The 17,226-nt window shown below is 34.6% G+C and overlaps 1 protein-coding gene across 1 annotated transcript in view; it reads left to right on the forward strand.

Annotated features, from left to right (window-relative positions):
• LOC111054816 overlaps nt 1-17,226 on the forward strand; it is a 198,198-nt gene that overhangs the window by 118,933 nt on the left and 62,039 nt on the right. The window contains exons 13-14 of the mRNA XM_039435763.1: nt 2,576-2,774; nt 4,063-4,123. Coding sequence (XP_039291697.1) covers nt 2,576-2,774; nt 4,063-4,123 — 260 coding nt within the window. The remainder of the gene's footprint in view (nt 1-2,575; nt 2,775-4,062; nt 4,124-17,226) is intronic.

Here is a 17,226-nt window from a genome sequence, read left to right on the forward strand (position 1 = left end):
TTTCCCCATTACTTGTTTACATGGTCAATTGTATTCTTTTTATAACTTATTATCATCATTTTGTATTCATCTATATATATAAAAGCGGAATGGCACTCACTCACTGACTGACTGACTGACTCACTCACTCACTCACTCACTCACTCACTCGCATAACTAAAAATCTACCGGACCAAAAACGTTCAAATTTGGTAGGTATGTTCAGTTGGCCCTTTAGAGGCGCACTAAGAAATCTTTTGGCAATATTCCAACTCTAAGGGTTGTTTTTAAGGATTTAAAGTTCGTCTTTTAGCATGTATATTCTTCTTCTCCCAATCTCTTAATTATAATTGAAATTTCCATATCATATGTTACTATAGAACCATAATCTAGATAGAGTACCTCTTCGAAACAGTTGCTAACTGGCAACTAAATTAATAATTTTGTCAGGTTGGCATTAAGTTGAGTTGACTTTGTTAGGTTGGCACCAAGTTGAAGATTTAAATGCATTTATCGCGGAAAAATAATTGATTGGGCACTGCTACTTCAATCTTGGGAATATTATATTACTAGCCGTCAGGCTCGCTTCGCTCGCCATATCCGTTTAGCCAGACGTTTAGTCTGAACCCCCGACTGGATTGTCCTAACATATGATAAAAATGCTCAAATGAAAAATGCAGGCGAGCGAAGCGAGCCTGCTGATCTCATTCTTGGACGATCCAGTCGGGGGTCCAGGGGGCGGAGCCCCCTGGCTAGACGTATATGGCGAGCGAAGCGAGCCTGACGGCTAGTCACTTATAATTGAATTATTTTCAATTACTTATGCTCTCCTAATATTTTTCTTACGTATTTGTAAATTGCATGTACTGTATCTCTTATTTTTTTAGTAACTTGCTTAATACGATTGTAAATTGTAGTGAAGGGTTTTGGGCTTCATGCCTGTAGTCTTCTTTGTTCTGTAATAGATTAATAAATATATTCAATTACTTTGAAGATGGGATCTTCCAGTACGGTAGATTAACAGCTAGATGGTAATTGGAAGGTACTGGGTTCAATTCCCGGGCTGACAAATAATTTTTGAATAGTGGCGCTCATCAAATTTCCATCTAGCTGTTCACCCTGTTGTCAATATTTGCAGTAGCAGAAGTCTTCGGGGTGATTTACAGCATTTAATTTGGATTTTCTTTTAATAATAATAATAATAATGATTTAATTTTCATTTCTCTGAATAATTCTCAGTAAAGGAAAAAATTGTCAGGATGAAACAAAACATCTGGAAGCATTCTGAGGGTATTGATGTGACAAGAATCTGAATGGATATTTTCTTTTTTTTCACTTTTTGTGTAGTTGAGAAGTTGATATTGTGGTAATTATTCATATTGAATGAAAAAGACTAAGAAATAGTCAAAAACCAAAGATTTATTGATACTTAGAAAGACCGGTTTCGGTTATCACACCATTGTCAATCTCTGATAAACTCTGTTTAACTCTGTCATAATCTCTGTTTTTATCAGAGATTGACAATGGTGTAATAACCGAAACCGGTCTTTCTAAGTATCAATAAATCTGTGGTTTTTGACAATTTCCAACACCCAGTTTTTCGTACGTCGATTAACGTTTAATCACGATTAAATGCTGTATTTTAATCGAAATTAGTGGTAACCGATGCATTTTGGTTTCACAAAACAGAAATTTCAAGCGATAAAGCCGATTAAACTAACCGGCGTAAACAATTATTTTCAATTCTGATTAGTTGGCACCATTTTAACCGCGATTAGTTGAAACAGAGAAAATTTGGTTGCAGAAAGGTGTAAATAGAAAAATAACGCTGGTTAAACTAATCGACGTAGAAGATTTTTAACAGGCCATTCACGGGGAATTAAATCCAACTAACGCCGGTTAGGTACATACTGATAGCTGTCTTCCAATTGGTTTTTGGTAAAAAAATTAAAAAAATCAAAGTATGGGCTGAATATATGAATGAATTTCATTCATTAATAAAATAGCGAAGTGTATTTAGCTGATATTAGCATTGAAAATTAGATTCTGATTTTTGAGGTTAGTTTTCGATCTGTTGTCGTCTGTTAGCAGCATAGCATTTGACACTTGTGACAGACAGAGCATTTTCATGGCGCATGTTTCTGTATTGAATGGTCAAATTCTCCACTACAATAACATAACCTCATTTTTACCTTAAAACATAGCTACCTATCATTATCAGTTTTCTATTATGTAAATATTCTCTCTTATTAGAATTGAAATCAAACTTATTTTTTCTTTGTCCAATAATATTGGAACTTGATCTCGTTTGTTAATATTTTTTCAATTTCAAATTCACCGCTTCAATAACATAACCTTAATTATTTTGTCAGTTAAATTACAGTGTTACCGGATTGTGAAACCGTTAAAATCTTGGTTAGTTAACCGGTAAACTTGATCGGCATTAAAAACTAAGCGATCTTGGTGGAACAGAAATGAATCCGTAAAACTAACGCTGATTTGTTAATCGACGTTAATGTCCATTTTTAACAGACGGACGTGCAACTGGCCCTTAGTCTTTTTGTATATTTGTAACATATTCTTGTTTTATCAACAGGAAAATGTGAATGACGGAGGGATTTTAAGGATAATGAACCATTTCGCCATAAAACGCCACCACTGCGGCCAGATAGGGAAACTGTGGCATTGGGACGGAGTGACTGTTCTACTGGGTGATTATGTCCGGGGAACATCGGGCTGCATGGAGATTGTCGAAGTCAAGTATCTCGACCGTGATTATAATCCTATCAAGTTCAGTAAGTACACTGCGCTATATTGAGGTCCACGTTACAATGGCAGTGTTTGATTAGCAATGGTATTGCTATCCTTGTCAATTATTCAACAAAGCGGATAACGCTATCTCTTTCTCGCTTTGCTCTGTTGCCAGATCGTCTTTCAACGATGTAGAATTAATAATCAATTCACAAAATATTTCATCATAATTATTAAAATTCATCATTGAGATAGTATCTTTTGTCACAAGGACGGGAAGGGCCGTTGTGCAGGCGAGAATAATGTTTCCACCTGGAGCGCTAAAAGACGGTTTTACCAGTTGATATTGTGGTAATTATTCATATTGAATGAAAAAGACTAAGAAATTGTCAAAAACCACAGATTAATTGATACTTAGAAGGGCCGGTTTCGGTTTTTACACCATTGTCAATAATAAATCTGTGATTTTTGACAATTTCTTAGTCTTTTTCATTCAATATGAATAATTACCACAATATCAACTTCTCAACTACACAAAAAGGAATATAATTTCTGGCTTAATAAAATATAATTGATTATTTCAAACGAGAATGAAAAGATAATATTACATTGATAAACCTGTATCAGCTACCGTCCATAGAAAGCATTGACAAGGCAGAGGTTCGGCAACGTTTTTCATCTATCTTTCTTACTATATTTTTATACAGGTTTATTGATGTCATATTAACTGTTCATTCTGGATTAAAAAAATCAATTATATTTTATTAAGCAATAAATCATATTTTCCAATAATTTCATAATAAATTTTCATAATAAGAATGGAATATGTTGTTAATCATTAATTCTACATTGTTGGAAGACGATCAGATCCGGCAACAGAGCAAAGCGAGAAAGAGATAGCGCTATCCGCTTTGTTGAATGATAGACAAGCATAGCAATACCATTGCTAATCGATCACTGCTATTATAACGTGGACCTCACAATATCACGTTTATTTGGTTTCCTATTTGCCCATTAAGGCCCGCCGCAAAGTAGACCCACGCTAATCCACGAAAAGCAACCAACGCCGTGGGATGTTTTGTAAACCATTGCTATAGAATTATTCATAATCAATCAGCTGGCAAGTGGATTATTCATTGCATATATTACACAGATGTCTGGAGAAGCCTAGCGATGGTTTACAAAACATCCCACGGCGTGGGTTGCTTTTCGTGGATTAGCGTCGGTCTACTTTGCGGCGGTCTTTATACAATAGTCAATAGACAATAGCATCCATCACATATGCATCATGAATGGCAGAGAATAAATTATTTTCATTGTTGTGTTTTGCAGAAGGAAAACTGCAACTGTTAAGAAATGATGTGGCGGTTCCTAAAAAGGTTTCATCTATAAGGTAAGTCAAAGTTCCACTTCATTATTGGAGAGATCCGTGGTCTAGTGGTTAGAGTGCTTGCTTGGCAGCCCAGAGATCCCCGGTTCAAACCCCACTCAGAGGCAAAAGTTTTTGAACAGGACACTCCCGTGTTATCGGATGAACACGTTAAACTGTCGGTCCCGGCTGAAGTATGACAGTCGTAAGGCCTATTGACGGCTTAAATTATTTATTCAGGCGAGTTGGAACTCCGTCAGGAAACTCCCCACCAATATGAGCATTATTATTACTTCATTATTGCACGAAAAATGTAGTATGATCGGTATTAATCTCCCGAACTAATTAAAAGCCAAACTAAAATCAACTACTTGAGGCTGTGCAAAGGCTGAAAATAAACTTTCTATTGGTGATATTTTTCAAAGTTTTTCGATTTGTATATCATAAAGCTATCAAAATGAAAATATTTTTTCTCAGGAAAACATTCTTTTTCCAATCATTACTTTTTGATATATGAGCGCCTAAAGTTTAAATTTTTGGGACAGAGCATTTCGGTGAGAGATTGATCAATGAGATTTAGGCTCAACTCACAGTTACACGACTCAGGTCGAGAAGAGACTTGACTCTAGTCGAGAGCATGTGTTTTGAAATGGTGACGTCGCGGAGACTAGAATCGACTGGTCTGAGTGTCACCATTATTGGAAACACATGCTCTCGACTAGAGTCGAGTCTATTTTAGACCTGAGTCGCGTAGAGCATGTGTTTTGAAATGGTGACGTCGCAGAGACTAGAATCGACTGGTCTGAGTGTCACCATTATTGGAAACACATGCTCTCGACTAGAGTCGAGTCTATTTTAGACCTGAGTCGCGTAGAGCATGTGTTTTGAAATGGTGACGTCGCAGAGACTAGAATCGACTGGTCTGAGTGTCACCATTATTGGAAACACATGCTCTCGACTAAAGTTGAGTCTATTTTAGACCTGAGTCGGGTAGAGCATGTGTTTTGAAATGGTGACGTCGCAGAGACTAGAATCGACTGGTCTGAGTGTCACCATTATTGGAAACACATGCTCTCGACTAGAGTCGAGTCTCTTCTCGATCTGAGTCGTGTAAGTGTGAGTTGAGCCTTAGAGGATAAATTCTCCATGGTACTGTTGATTGAATAAAACAAAAAATCTAAAATATCAATTTAAAAAAAAAATTATTGAGAATGAACAAAAGTAACTTTCAGTTGAGTTATTTCTGATAAAAGTGGAACAGTTTTCCACTGTTGAGTTAATTATTCAATTTAGAATGATATACCATGTTATGGCAACAAATCACATATTTTGATCAACTTGATTATAATTTCTAATTGATTAAGAGCCACCCAGTAGCTGAGTGCATCCGCAAAGAAAAAGCTTTAAGGTTGAATGATTAAAAGAAAAATTAACTTTTTTGATGAATTTGGAAACATCCCAAAAATTTGTTTTTATTTTAAATATGATTTTTATTTTTCATCAATTATGAATAATTTTACCTATCAAACCCTTAAGGTTTCTCCATCTTTTAAGTTGTGTTTATATTTTACAGCTGGCTATTAATACGTCAGTTTTTCGGGGATGAGATATTTTGATTTTCCACAGACGCACTCGTTCACTCACTTCTTTTTTATCCACAGACGACAAAAATTCCAGCTGTTTCAGCCAAGGATGAAATTATCCTTTTAATGTCGATCAGCAAGTTATCCCAGGGTTGAGACCTAGTGCAATCGAATCTTTATTTGTCATAAACCTACTATGTTCCAAATTTCGTAAAAATCGTTAGAGACGTTTTCGAGATCCGGTCACATACAGATATTTGAGCATCTAAACATATAAACAGAAATTACTCTTTCAATAGTACAGGATGTAATATCGGGGCACCGAGCTTCGCTCGTTATTTATTTATTGACTTTTGATAAACCGAACACAATTATTTTGAATGATTGGGGAAGTACTAACAGGCACAGCCCGAAACTGTTTCTTCCCCGAATTTTGATTTATACACTATAAATAGTCCAGAAAGTAGGTTATGTTCCATACTCTTGAATTCAGGTTCAATTTTCCGTTCAAACATTTGAAAACAAAAAAATTATAATTTAGATTACAGTATATACAAACCAAATTGAATAACAAAATAACACTCACTAATCACTTGAAATCGTCAAATAATGATCAACTTTGAAAATTATGATATACTCTAGTTTAGGAGGATTATCATGTAATATCAACAAATCAGATTATGTTGATCAAATCGATTGAATTGTCTAGCTAGATGAAATTTCTCGCTGATTGATTATGATCACACAGCTGGAAATAATTCTGTCTCTCTCCCAGACAGGCACACGCATCTTCTGTTATTGAGAGACGACGAAGTAATCATCTTTTTTCCGAGGATGAATTATCCTTTTCATGTCCTTCAGCGAGTTTTCCCAAGGATAAGACCTTGTGCAAGCGAATTTTTATATCATAAACGTTAGAGCCGTTTTCGAGATCCGGTGACATACCGATATATAAACATATAAACATATGAACAGAAGTTACTCGTTTAATAGTATAGGATATACAGAAATGGCTCGCTTAATACTAGTAGTTCTGTGAACAGTAGACCTCACGCAGTATTCTCATCCACAAGTACCTGATTGAAACAGCTATTGACCTTATGGAAATACAGCAATAGACTGGCTTCTCCACACATAATCTGTGTAATCACTTGTCAGCTGATTCATGATAAATAATTCTATAGTCTAATTTTTAGTTTCCTTGCCCTATTACCACCATAGGTAAGGAAAGTATTGCTTTCCGAAAAAATTGAATTACTCGTTTAATAGTACAGGATATAATATCGGGGCACCGAGCTTCGCTCGTTATTTATTTATTGACTTTTGATAAACCGAACACAATCATTTTGAATGATTGGGGAAGGACTAACAGGCACAGCCCAAAACTGTTTCTTCCCCGAATTTTGATTTATACACTATAAATAGTCCAGAGAGTAGGTTATGTTCCATACTCTTGAATTCAGGTTCACTTTTCCGTTCAAACATTTAAAAACAAAAAATTTATAATTTAGATTACAGTATATACAAACCAAATTGAATAACAAAATAGCACTCACTAATCACTTGAATTTGTCAAATTAATGATCAACTTTGAAAATTATGATATACTCTAGTTTAGGAGGATTATCATGTAATGTCAACAAATCAGATTATGTTGATCAAATCGATTGAATTGTCTAGCTAGATGAAATTTCTCGCTGATTGATTATGATCACACAGCTGGGAATAATTCTGTCTCTCTCCCAGACAGGCACACGCATCTTCTGTTGTTGAGAGACGACGAAGTAATCATCTGTTTTCCGAGGATGAATTATCCTTTTCATGTCCTTCAGAGAGTTTTCCTAAGGATAAGACCTTGTGCAAGCGAATTTTTATATCATAAACCTACTATGTTTTAAATTTCGTGAAAATCGTTAGAGCCGTTTTCGAGATCCGGTGACATACAGATATATAAACATATAAACATATGAACAGAAGTTACTCGTTTAATAGTATAGGATATACAGAAATGGCTCGCTTAATACTAGTAGTTCTGTGAACAGTAGACCTCACGCAGTATTCTCATCCACAAGTACCTGATTGAAACAGCTATTGACCTTATGGAAATACAGCAATAGACTGGCTTCTCCACACATAATCTGTGTAATCACTTGTCAGCTGATTCATGATAAATAATTCTATAGTCTAATTTTTAGTTTCCTTGCCCTATTACCATAGGTAAGGAAAGTATTGCTTTCCGAAAAAATCTGGTGTGGTACATTCGAAACTACGATCAGACTTTTGTATATGTGTATATATAATTGTTTTCAGAGTACTTTTTCCTTTGTGTAAATTGTGAAATTCAATGATTTTTTTAGTCGTCATTTTTTTAAAGTCGTCAAAACAGCTGTTCTACAGATGAAATATCTCGACTATGTGTTCTTTTTATGAACTGCTCTACCTACCTACCTACAAAGTCCATTTCTCAAGGATGGGGTGGACCCCCCATTAGTTTCCCAGAAAGGAGACTCATGCCAGTTAATAGAGCTGACAAATAACTATACAGAGTATGAATTTGAAAAAAATCGGTCAAGTTATTTTGAAAAAATCGTGAAAAACATGGTTTTTTAGTAATTATCCGCCATTTTTCTCAAGAATATTACGGAGCTCCTGCAATTTTCCAAGGAAAAAACTCATGTCATTTGATAGGACTTTTGAATAGCTACCCATGGCTTGAATTTGAAGAAAATCGTTAGAGCCGTTTTCGAGAAAACCGTGAAAAACCTGGTTTTTGGTCATTATCCGCCATTTTTCTCAAGAATATTACGGAGCTCATGGAATTTTCCCAGAAATGAGACTCATGCCAGTTGATAGTGCTTATGAATATCTATCCATGGTATGAATTTGAAGTAAATCGTTAGAGCAGTTTTCGAGAAAACGGTGAAAAACATGGATTTTTAGTCATTATCCGCCATTTTTCTCAAGAATATTACGGAGCTCCTAAAATTTTCCCAGAAATGAAACTCATGCCAGTTGATAGGGCTTAAAAATAGCTATCCATGGTATCAATTTTAAGAAAATCGTTGGAGCCGTTTCCGAGAAAACCGTGAAAAACATGGTTTTTCAGTCATTTTCCGCCATTTTTCTCAAGAATATTACGGAGCTCCTGAAATTTTCCCAGAAATGAGGTTCATGCTTGTTGATAGGGCTTATAAATAGCTATTCATGATATGAATTTGAAGAAAATCGTTAGTGCCATTTTCGAGAAAAACGTGAAAAACATGGTTTTTTAGTAATTATCCGCCATTTTTTCCGCCATCTTGAATAGAATTTCATTGAATTTCTCATTGTCGGGTCCTCATGGTATAGGGACTTTAAGTTTAAAATTTCAAGTCGATCGGTTAATTGGGAATGGAGTTATCGTGTTCACAGACATACACACACACACACACACACACACATACACACATACACACACACAGACCAATACCCAAAAATCATGTTTTTGGACTCAGGGGACCTTGAAACGTATAGAAAACTTGAAATTGGGTTACCTTAATTTTTTTTGGAAAGCAATACTTTCCTTACCTATGTTAGTAGGGCAAGGAAAGTAAAAAATTAAGGTACCCCAATTTCTAAATTTCTATACGTTTCAAGGTCCCCTGAGTCCAAAAGAGTGGTTTTTACTTTCCTTGCCCTACTACCATAGGTAAGGAAAGTATTGCTTTCCAAAAAAAATTAAGGTACCCCAATTTCAAGTTTTCTATACGTCTCAAGGTCCCCTGAGTCCAAAAACATGATTTTTGGGTATTGGTCTGTGTGTGTGTATGTGTGTATGTGTGTATGTGTGTATGTGTGTGTGTGTATGTCTGTGAACACGATAACTCCATTCCTAATCAACCGATCGACTTGAAATTTTAAACTTAAGGTCCCTATACCATGAGGACCCGACAATAAGAAATCCAATAAATTTCAATTCAAGATGGCGGAAAAAATGGCGGATAATTACTAAAAAACCATGTTTTTCACGATTTTTTCAAAATAACTCGACCGATTTTTTTCAAATTCATACTCTGTATAGTTATTTATCAGCTCTATTAACTGGCATGAGTCTCCTTTCTGGGAAACTAATAGGGGGTCCACCCCATCCTTGAGAAATGGACTTTGTAACCTCCTTCTCGTGCATGAGGTAGGTAGGTAGAGCAGTTCATAAAAAGAACACATAGTCGAGATATTTCATCTGTAGAACAGCTGTTTTGACGTCTTTAAAAAAATGACGACTAAAAAAATAGGAAACAACAAAGGAAAAAGTACTCTGAAAACAATTATATATATACACATATACAAAAGTCTGATCGTAGTTTCGAATATGAGCAAGGAAAGTTGTGTGAGTGTACCACACCAGATTTTTGGGTATTGGTCTGTATGTATGTGTGTGTGTGCATGAGTGTATGTGCGTCTGTGTAGTCGATATCTCATCTCCCAATATTAACGGAAGGACTTGAAATTTGGAACTTAAGGTCCTTACAATATAAGGATCCGACACGAACAATTTCGATCGAATGCAATTCAAGATGGCGGCTAAAATGGCGAAAATGTTGAAAAAACATGGTTTTTTACTATTATCTCGAAAACGGCTTGAAGATTTCGATTAAATCTATACCTAAAATAGTCATTGATAAGCTCTATAAACTGCTCTAAGTCTCATATCTGTAGAAATTCCAGGAGTTCCACCCCATCTATGCAGAGTTTGATTTTAGATTCCCAATTATCAGACTTCAGGTACAATTTAAACAAAAAATTCCAAATGGAGGAGATTGAGAAATCTCTACAATTAATGGCCAGTAAGATTTTCAACTAGAATTGAAAATAAGCTCGAAATTCGAGAAAATGTGATTATTCCAATAATTGTAAACTGTTGGCAACTGTTGATTCTATTGAATCATTCACTATGAAGAGATAGCAGATCTTTTGTGTATCCAGCGTTATCGTCCTGTCACCAGCTGACTCAGATGTTTGGATAGTAGACTTGAGATGCGCAGGAACACTAGCGTCAGGTGATCAATTTTAATAACGGCAAGGAAAGTTGTGTGTGTGCGCCACACCAGATTTTTACTCTAATATTGGCGTATGAAGGAGGCTCATTTTTCCATTTATATTATCCTTTAAATTCAAAATTTCCAAAAACCTTGTATATACGTCGACGTTCAATAAAAAAAGGAACATACCTGTCAAATTTCATGAAAATCCATTACCACGTTTCACCGTAAATGCGCAACATATAAACATTTAAGGATTTAAATATTCGAACATTTAAACATTAAGAGAAATGCCAAACCGTCGACTTGAATCTAAGACCTCACTTCGCTCGGTCAATAATAGGATAACTGACAAAGCCTATTGTATAAACTGTGTACTTCATCATCATCATTTCATCAATTTTTGAGTAACACTCATTTGACTGGTGACATGTCGATAATAGAACAAATTATATTTAAAAGACTTAGTTCTAACTTCTTTGAAGTGAAATAAATTCAAATTATTTTTATTGCATAAAAAATTACAAACAATGGTGTACACATCACAAATTTGCAATGATTTTATTATAATACCTACTTAACTAATCTTAGACACTAACAACTAGAGTAGATATTAGACAATATTGACAAAATTAAAATACAGTGTAATACAAAAATTGTGAAGAAAAAAGAAATATCATACTCCTCCTCCACGAAGGCTTTAGCCTGTGTGTGGGAAGGAGTCTGGTTTTTATAAGAAAAGTATAATAATTTGTAGCATAAGGTAAGGATAGTTTTTATAGATGAATAATTATTGTAATATCTGGTAAGTTACCTGCGGTATTGTACTAGAGTAGCTAAGCTACTCTATTTTTAGAGAAAAAAAATAATATAAGTAGATGAATAATTGCTTTAAAAAAACAGATAATTCAATTGAATAACAAATTGGTACATACATGCAGTAAATAAACTAGAGTAGAATAAATTTATGTTTAGATAAATTTAAAAAATATTACTAAATGTAGAATAGCTTGAAAAAGTTGCCCCAATCATTCTAGATGAAATATGATATTCAAATAAAATAATATGATAAATAGTTGAAGTAGAAATCAGTTCATATATATATTCAGTTAAAACATTGGAACAACACATTGAAAATTATTGAAAAATGTTGATATCAATATAACTAGGAACATACAGCTGGATCACGAGATTAATATAATTATTATTGATAGCTGGAATGGATCATGAGCTCTATATTTTCACTTCCATCAACCCTCAACCCTATTTTAATGTATTTTTTGTACATATAGGGTGTACAGCTATGAACATTACGGAGGATGGTTGGCATGTTTCTGTATAAAATATGTGCAATGTAACTATTGGTGTTTGTTGTTGAATGAGTTTTTATAAGTCTCGGAATTTCAATGCCTAATGAGTATGCTGAGCGTGTTGTGCGATTATGAGTTATTTTTTTGAACATATTGTTACTGTTTAAGCGAATGTAAAGAAGTAAACACTTGACATACGGTACAATTGTCGAATATCTAAAACATTGAACTCATCATATATTTCATTTGTTGGCGTTCGAATGGGTTTATTCAGAGCTGTTTTGATGATTCGTTTCTGTGTAATGAGTAGAGGATTGAGTATGGATTTGTACGCCCCTCCATAGGCTAAAACTCCGGCAGTTATCACAGATTGGACGTAAGCAAAATAAACTTTTCTCAAATCATCTATTGTTAGAAATTGGCGTGGGTTTAGGAATATGTAAAAAGATCTCCGGATTTTGTTTTTCAAGTGGTTTATGTGTTCTGACCATTTTAATTTATCGTCAACTATAACGCCCAAATATTTATACAAACTGACTCGCTGAATGGACTCGCAGGGGCAATGAATATTGTTAGGGTTTAAACAAGAATGTAGAGTTATTGAGTCAATGGGAGGATCCTGACTTTTCCGCAGAGAAACTTCAATGAATTTGGACTTTCCTATATTGAGTGTTAATATATTTTGGTCAAACCACGCTTTCAACAGGTGTAGGTCAGTGGATGCCTTTTGATACATTTCGTCTCTATTTCTACCGGTAACATGTAGCGCTGTGTCATCAGCGAATAAGAAAAGGCTGCCAGTGAGAGGTAGTTTAGCCAGGTTATTGATATAGATCAGGAATAATAATGGTCCCAATGTGCTTCCTTGCACCACACCGTAATCAATAGAATTTAAGCTGCTCTCAACTCCCATAATTTGGACAGCCTACTGTTTCCTATCCGTTAGGTAGCTGTTGAACAAGCTGAATGACTCATTACGGACAACTATGACTTCAAGCTTTTTCATTAGTTTAGATCTATCTACTGTATCGAATGCTTTAGCTGAGTCAAGAAAGATTATACAGTTATTTAGGTTGTCATTAAGTGAGCTGTTAACTTCTTTGGTTAAATTATACAATGTCTCCGATATGTATGACACTGTTTGGAGAGAAGGTATGATCTATAAGCTCCTAAAAGTGATCAAGTGTAAAATAACAGCTCGTCTTGTGAATAATATGCTGAGTGATAGAACTTTCAAAGTCATCATTGGATCTGATATAAGCTCACAAAGAAAACTTAAGAATGGTCTGCCTCAGGGCTCAGTTCTTGCCCCTCTCTTGTTCAGTCTGTATATTGCTGACATGCCAGAAACCTTGTCTAGAAAACATGGCTATGCTGATGACTGGGTATTATCAACACAGTGTAAATCATTTGAAGAGTCAGAGAAAATTCTTACAGATGACTTGAAAGAGATGGGTAGGTACTTTGGAAGATGGCGTCTCCAACCAAATGCCAGCAAAACAGAAGTTGCATTCTTCCACCTGAACAATAGAGAAGCTAACAGAGAGCTAAGAATTCAATTCGAAAATAGAAGCCTTAAACACAATAAGGTTCCAAAATATTTAGGTGTGATACTTGATAGGACACTTTCATTCAAAGAGCACCTAACAAAGACAGCAGAAAAACTAAAAATCCGAAACAATATTATGCAAAAACTTTGCGGAACATCATGGGGAGCTTCAGCATCTATATTACGCTCTACAGCCCTAAGCCTTGTCTTTTCAGCTGCTGAGTACTGTGCTCCGGTCTGGATGAATAGCTCTCATGTTCATAGGGTTGATGTTCAGCTAAATAACTCAATGAGAATGATAGGTGGTGTTCCGAAATCTACCCCTGTGGAATGGCTCCCGGTGTTGAGTCACATCCCACCCCCAAATCTTCGACGCATGAATGCCCTCACTAGAGAGTACAAGAAGATACAGGAAAATCGAAGCCTGCCAATACATGAGGATATACAAGATGCCAATCAGAGCCGTCTGCAATCTCGTAAGCCACCTGTTAGGACTGCAATTACAGCCTTAGATTCAGGTTTCCGTTTAACTGAGGACTGGCAACAAGCGTGGTCAGCAAAGCAGAACATTGACATCCCATTTGTAGCCAAAAGGCCACCAGGCTTCGATTTGCCTCGTAAAACATGGTCGGCATTGAATAGGGTACGAACTCATCATGGTAGATGTGCCTATCTGATGCATAAGTGGGGGAAGGCTGACTCCCCTTTCTGTGAGTGTGGAGCAGTCCAGACTGTGAGACACATATTGGAGGAGTGTCCCAGATCAGCATACACAGGTGCACATGAAGATTTCCTGGTGGCTAAACCAGCATCAATAGCCTACTTAAATACCCTGGAAGCATGCCTCTAATTTCCAGGTCAAAAGTGACTAAAATATTTTCATTCGTTTTATATATAATTTTTCTATTGTTTTCTTTTTTTTCGAATTTTGTGATCATAAATGTGTTGTGTATACTGCCATACGCTAAATAAATCCGATATGTTTCTGTTATTCCTGAACCCAAATTGTCTGTCCGTTAAAATGTCATTTGTTTCAATGTAATAAGCTAACTGGAATTGAATAATCTTTTCCAAAATTTTCGAGAAAATACTCAAGAGAGAGATAGGTCTATAGTTGTTTTTTATAGATTTGTCACCATTTTTGAAAAGAGGAAAAACTCTGGCTATTTTGAAACTGTCTGGGAAGATACCTTGTTTAATACTCAAGTTATAAATATATTCAATAGGAGTTAGAGAAATATTTATATTTCTTTGTACAAATCTGGTTGGAATCATATCCGGGAGCAGACATACCTTCAAGTTTTGAAGTGAATATGATGATAATATCATCTTCACTTATCGGTGACATACAGAAATTAGTTTCAAGGCGATAGTTCTCATCATCCAAAACTGGTGGATTATTTGAGTTCACCGCCCTTGCCAAATTCTCTCCCACATGTGAAAAGAAATAATTAAATTCGTTAGCTACTAACTAACTTGGTCTTTTCCAGTGTTGAAACGGATCCATTATATACTGTCTCAAAGTGCTCCAATGGAAATCGTTCTTTATTATTGTTACCTCTACCAGATATCTCATTTATAATGCTCCAAAACTGTTTTGGATTATTCCCACTTTCATTCTTTTTTATTTCTATAGTATTGATTTTTAGTGGTTTTAAATAAGTGATTCAGTCTATTTCTGTAGTTTTTAAAGTTATTGATTAAATCTCTATTAAAAGGTTGTTTTTTTGTTAATTTGAATAATCTGTCTCTTTCCCTAATCGATATTACTAGTCCTTTCGTTATCCAAGGTTTTATTGTTTCAAGACGAGAATTATCTTGAGTAACCTGTCTTTTAGATTTGTCTATGTTACAAATGTAACATAGCTAACTTTGACGATAGCTGATTTAATTGCATTACAGTCGACATTGTTTAGAAAAATATGGTCAATCAGGGTGCTGCTATTTCTAATTTGTCTAGTCGGTTTATCGATACAGTTGATGAAGCCACTCTCATAGAGCATATTCAGATATGAATCAGTTTGTAAGTCATTGTTCAGTATGTTCATGTTCATATCTCCTACCAATATATTTGCTTTACCTTTCCTCTCAATGCTATTGTAGTGAGTATTAAGATGATCAATGAAATCGGCAATATGTGTATCGTGATTCCGATAAACGGCAAGGATCGAGTAATCTGTTTTGTCATAACAAAAATTAATTTCTAAAGTATTGACTCCACCGATATTCATGCAACGTCCTACTGCTGATAAAGAATACTTGACAAAAACAATAACTCCATTGTTCCTATTTCGTTGATCTATCGTTTGATAAGTTATATAGCCTTCTAACTGTTTGTTATCATCTGCATTGAGCCAAGTTTCGGTAAGGACGATGATATCTATTTTACAATTTAATGATTCAAGTCCTACCAGTAGATTATCAATGTTCTCATTGTATCTTCTAATATTCAGATGTATTAATTTCAAGCTTTCTCCATTTCAATTGAAAAAGAGATTAAAAGAATGAAATGTATCGAACTCTTTACAAGAGATTAGATTATAGTTTTCCAATTCTGATTCATATCTATCCATATATCGTTATTCAGCGAATGCTGCCCGCTCAACCGCCTTATCATATCAATAATAAGGCATATCAAAAGAGAGAGAAAAAAAATCAAGTTAAGAAGTAAATACATTAAAAAAAGGGACAAGATCAATGATTATAATAACAGTTCCGAATATCACCAATTGACCACGCTAAGAAGCGCAAGCAAATTTAGATGAAAGTGAGAATGTATTAATAAAACTAGGTCAAAGATATTATATGCCACATATCTCAATAATTAAAATCACAACATTGATTATCATTAGAGAGATAAAAAAACGTAATAGAAAAAGGTATAATATAAAAGCGACACATACTTTTCAGATTTGAGATCGTATAGTCACTGAATAATCACTATTATTGCTAGCACTACCAGCGTTAACCAACTGAATAGCCACTTATTAACATTAGATAGATATAAAAACTTGATAGAAAAAAATGTATAAAATAAAAACGACAAAGAAAAATTCAGGTTTGACAGCAAATTGATACTAGTACTTGATGCCAGCGCTATAATAGCATAAACCTATTAGAATGGCCACTTCTTTAAAAATTAAGCTATTAATAATCATTAATCCATAATGATCGAAAAAAAAATGAAAAATAAAAATAATAATACTAAAGAGCAAGATCTAGATAGTATCTAAGCATCTAAGCATAGGAAAAAACTACTATTTGAGTCTATTAGTCTATATGATTGAGCAATAAAGTTCAGAGTGAAGAGAAAAATCATAGCAAAGAATAAATATGTAATAATATTGAACAATTATTGAACTTCCATTTTCGAAAAATAAGAAGTATATACTCATATAAGACCTATTTCGTATGTTATATTTAATTGAAATGAAATTTGATTGGATGATTGTATTAATATTTTGTTATATAAATAATATGTGTACCTCATATTATTTTAAAAATTAAAACTTTAATAATTGTACTTGGGTTTTTATTTAGGTACTCATATTTTTATATAATTTTAATCACTCCAGGATAAATCATACAAGAGCATTTTATTTATTGAGTTATAGATCACACTATTTGGCTTTTGTCTGCACTAATATAAGTACGTTTCTATGAGTGG

The sequence above is a fragment of the Nilaparvata lugens genome, chromosome 9, assembly GCF_014356525.2.
Source record: "Nilaparvata lugens isolate BPH chromosome 9, ASM1435652v1, whole genome shotgun sequence".
In the NCBI taxonomy this organism is placed as follows: Eukaryota; Metazoa; Arthropoda; class Insecta; order Hemiptera; family Delphacidae; genus Nilaparvata; species Nilaparvata lugens.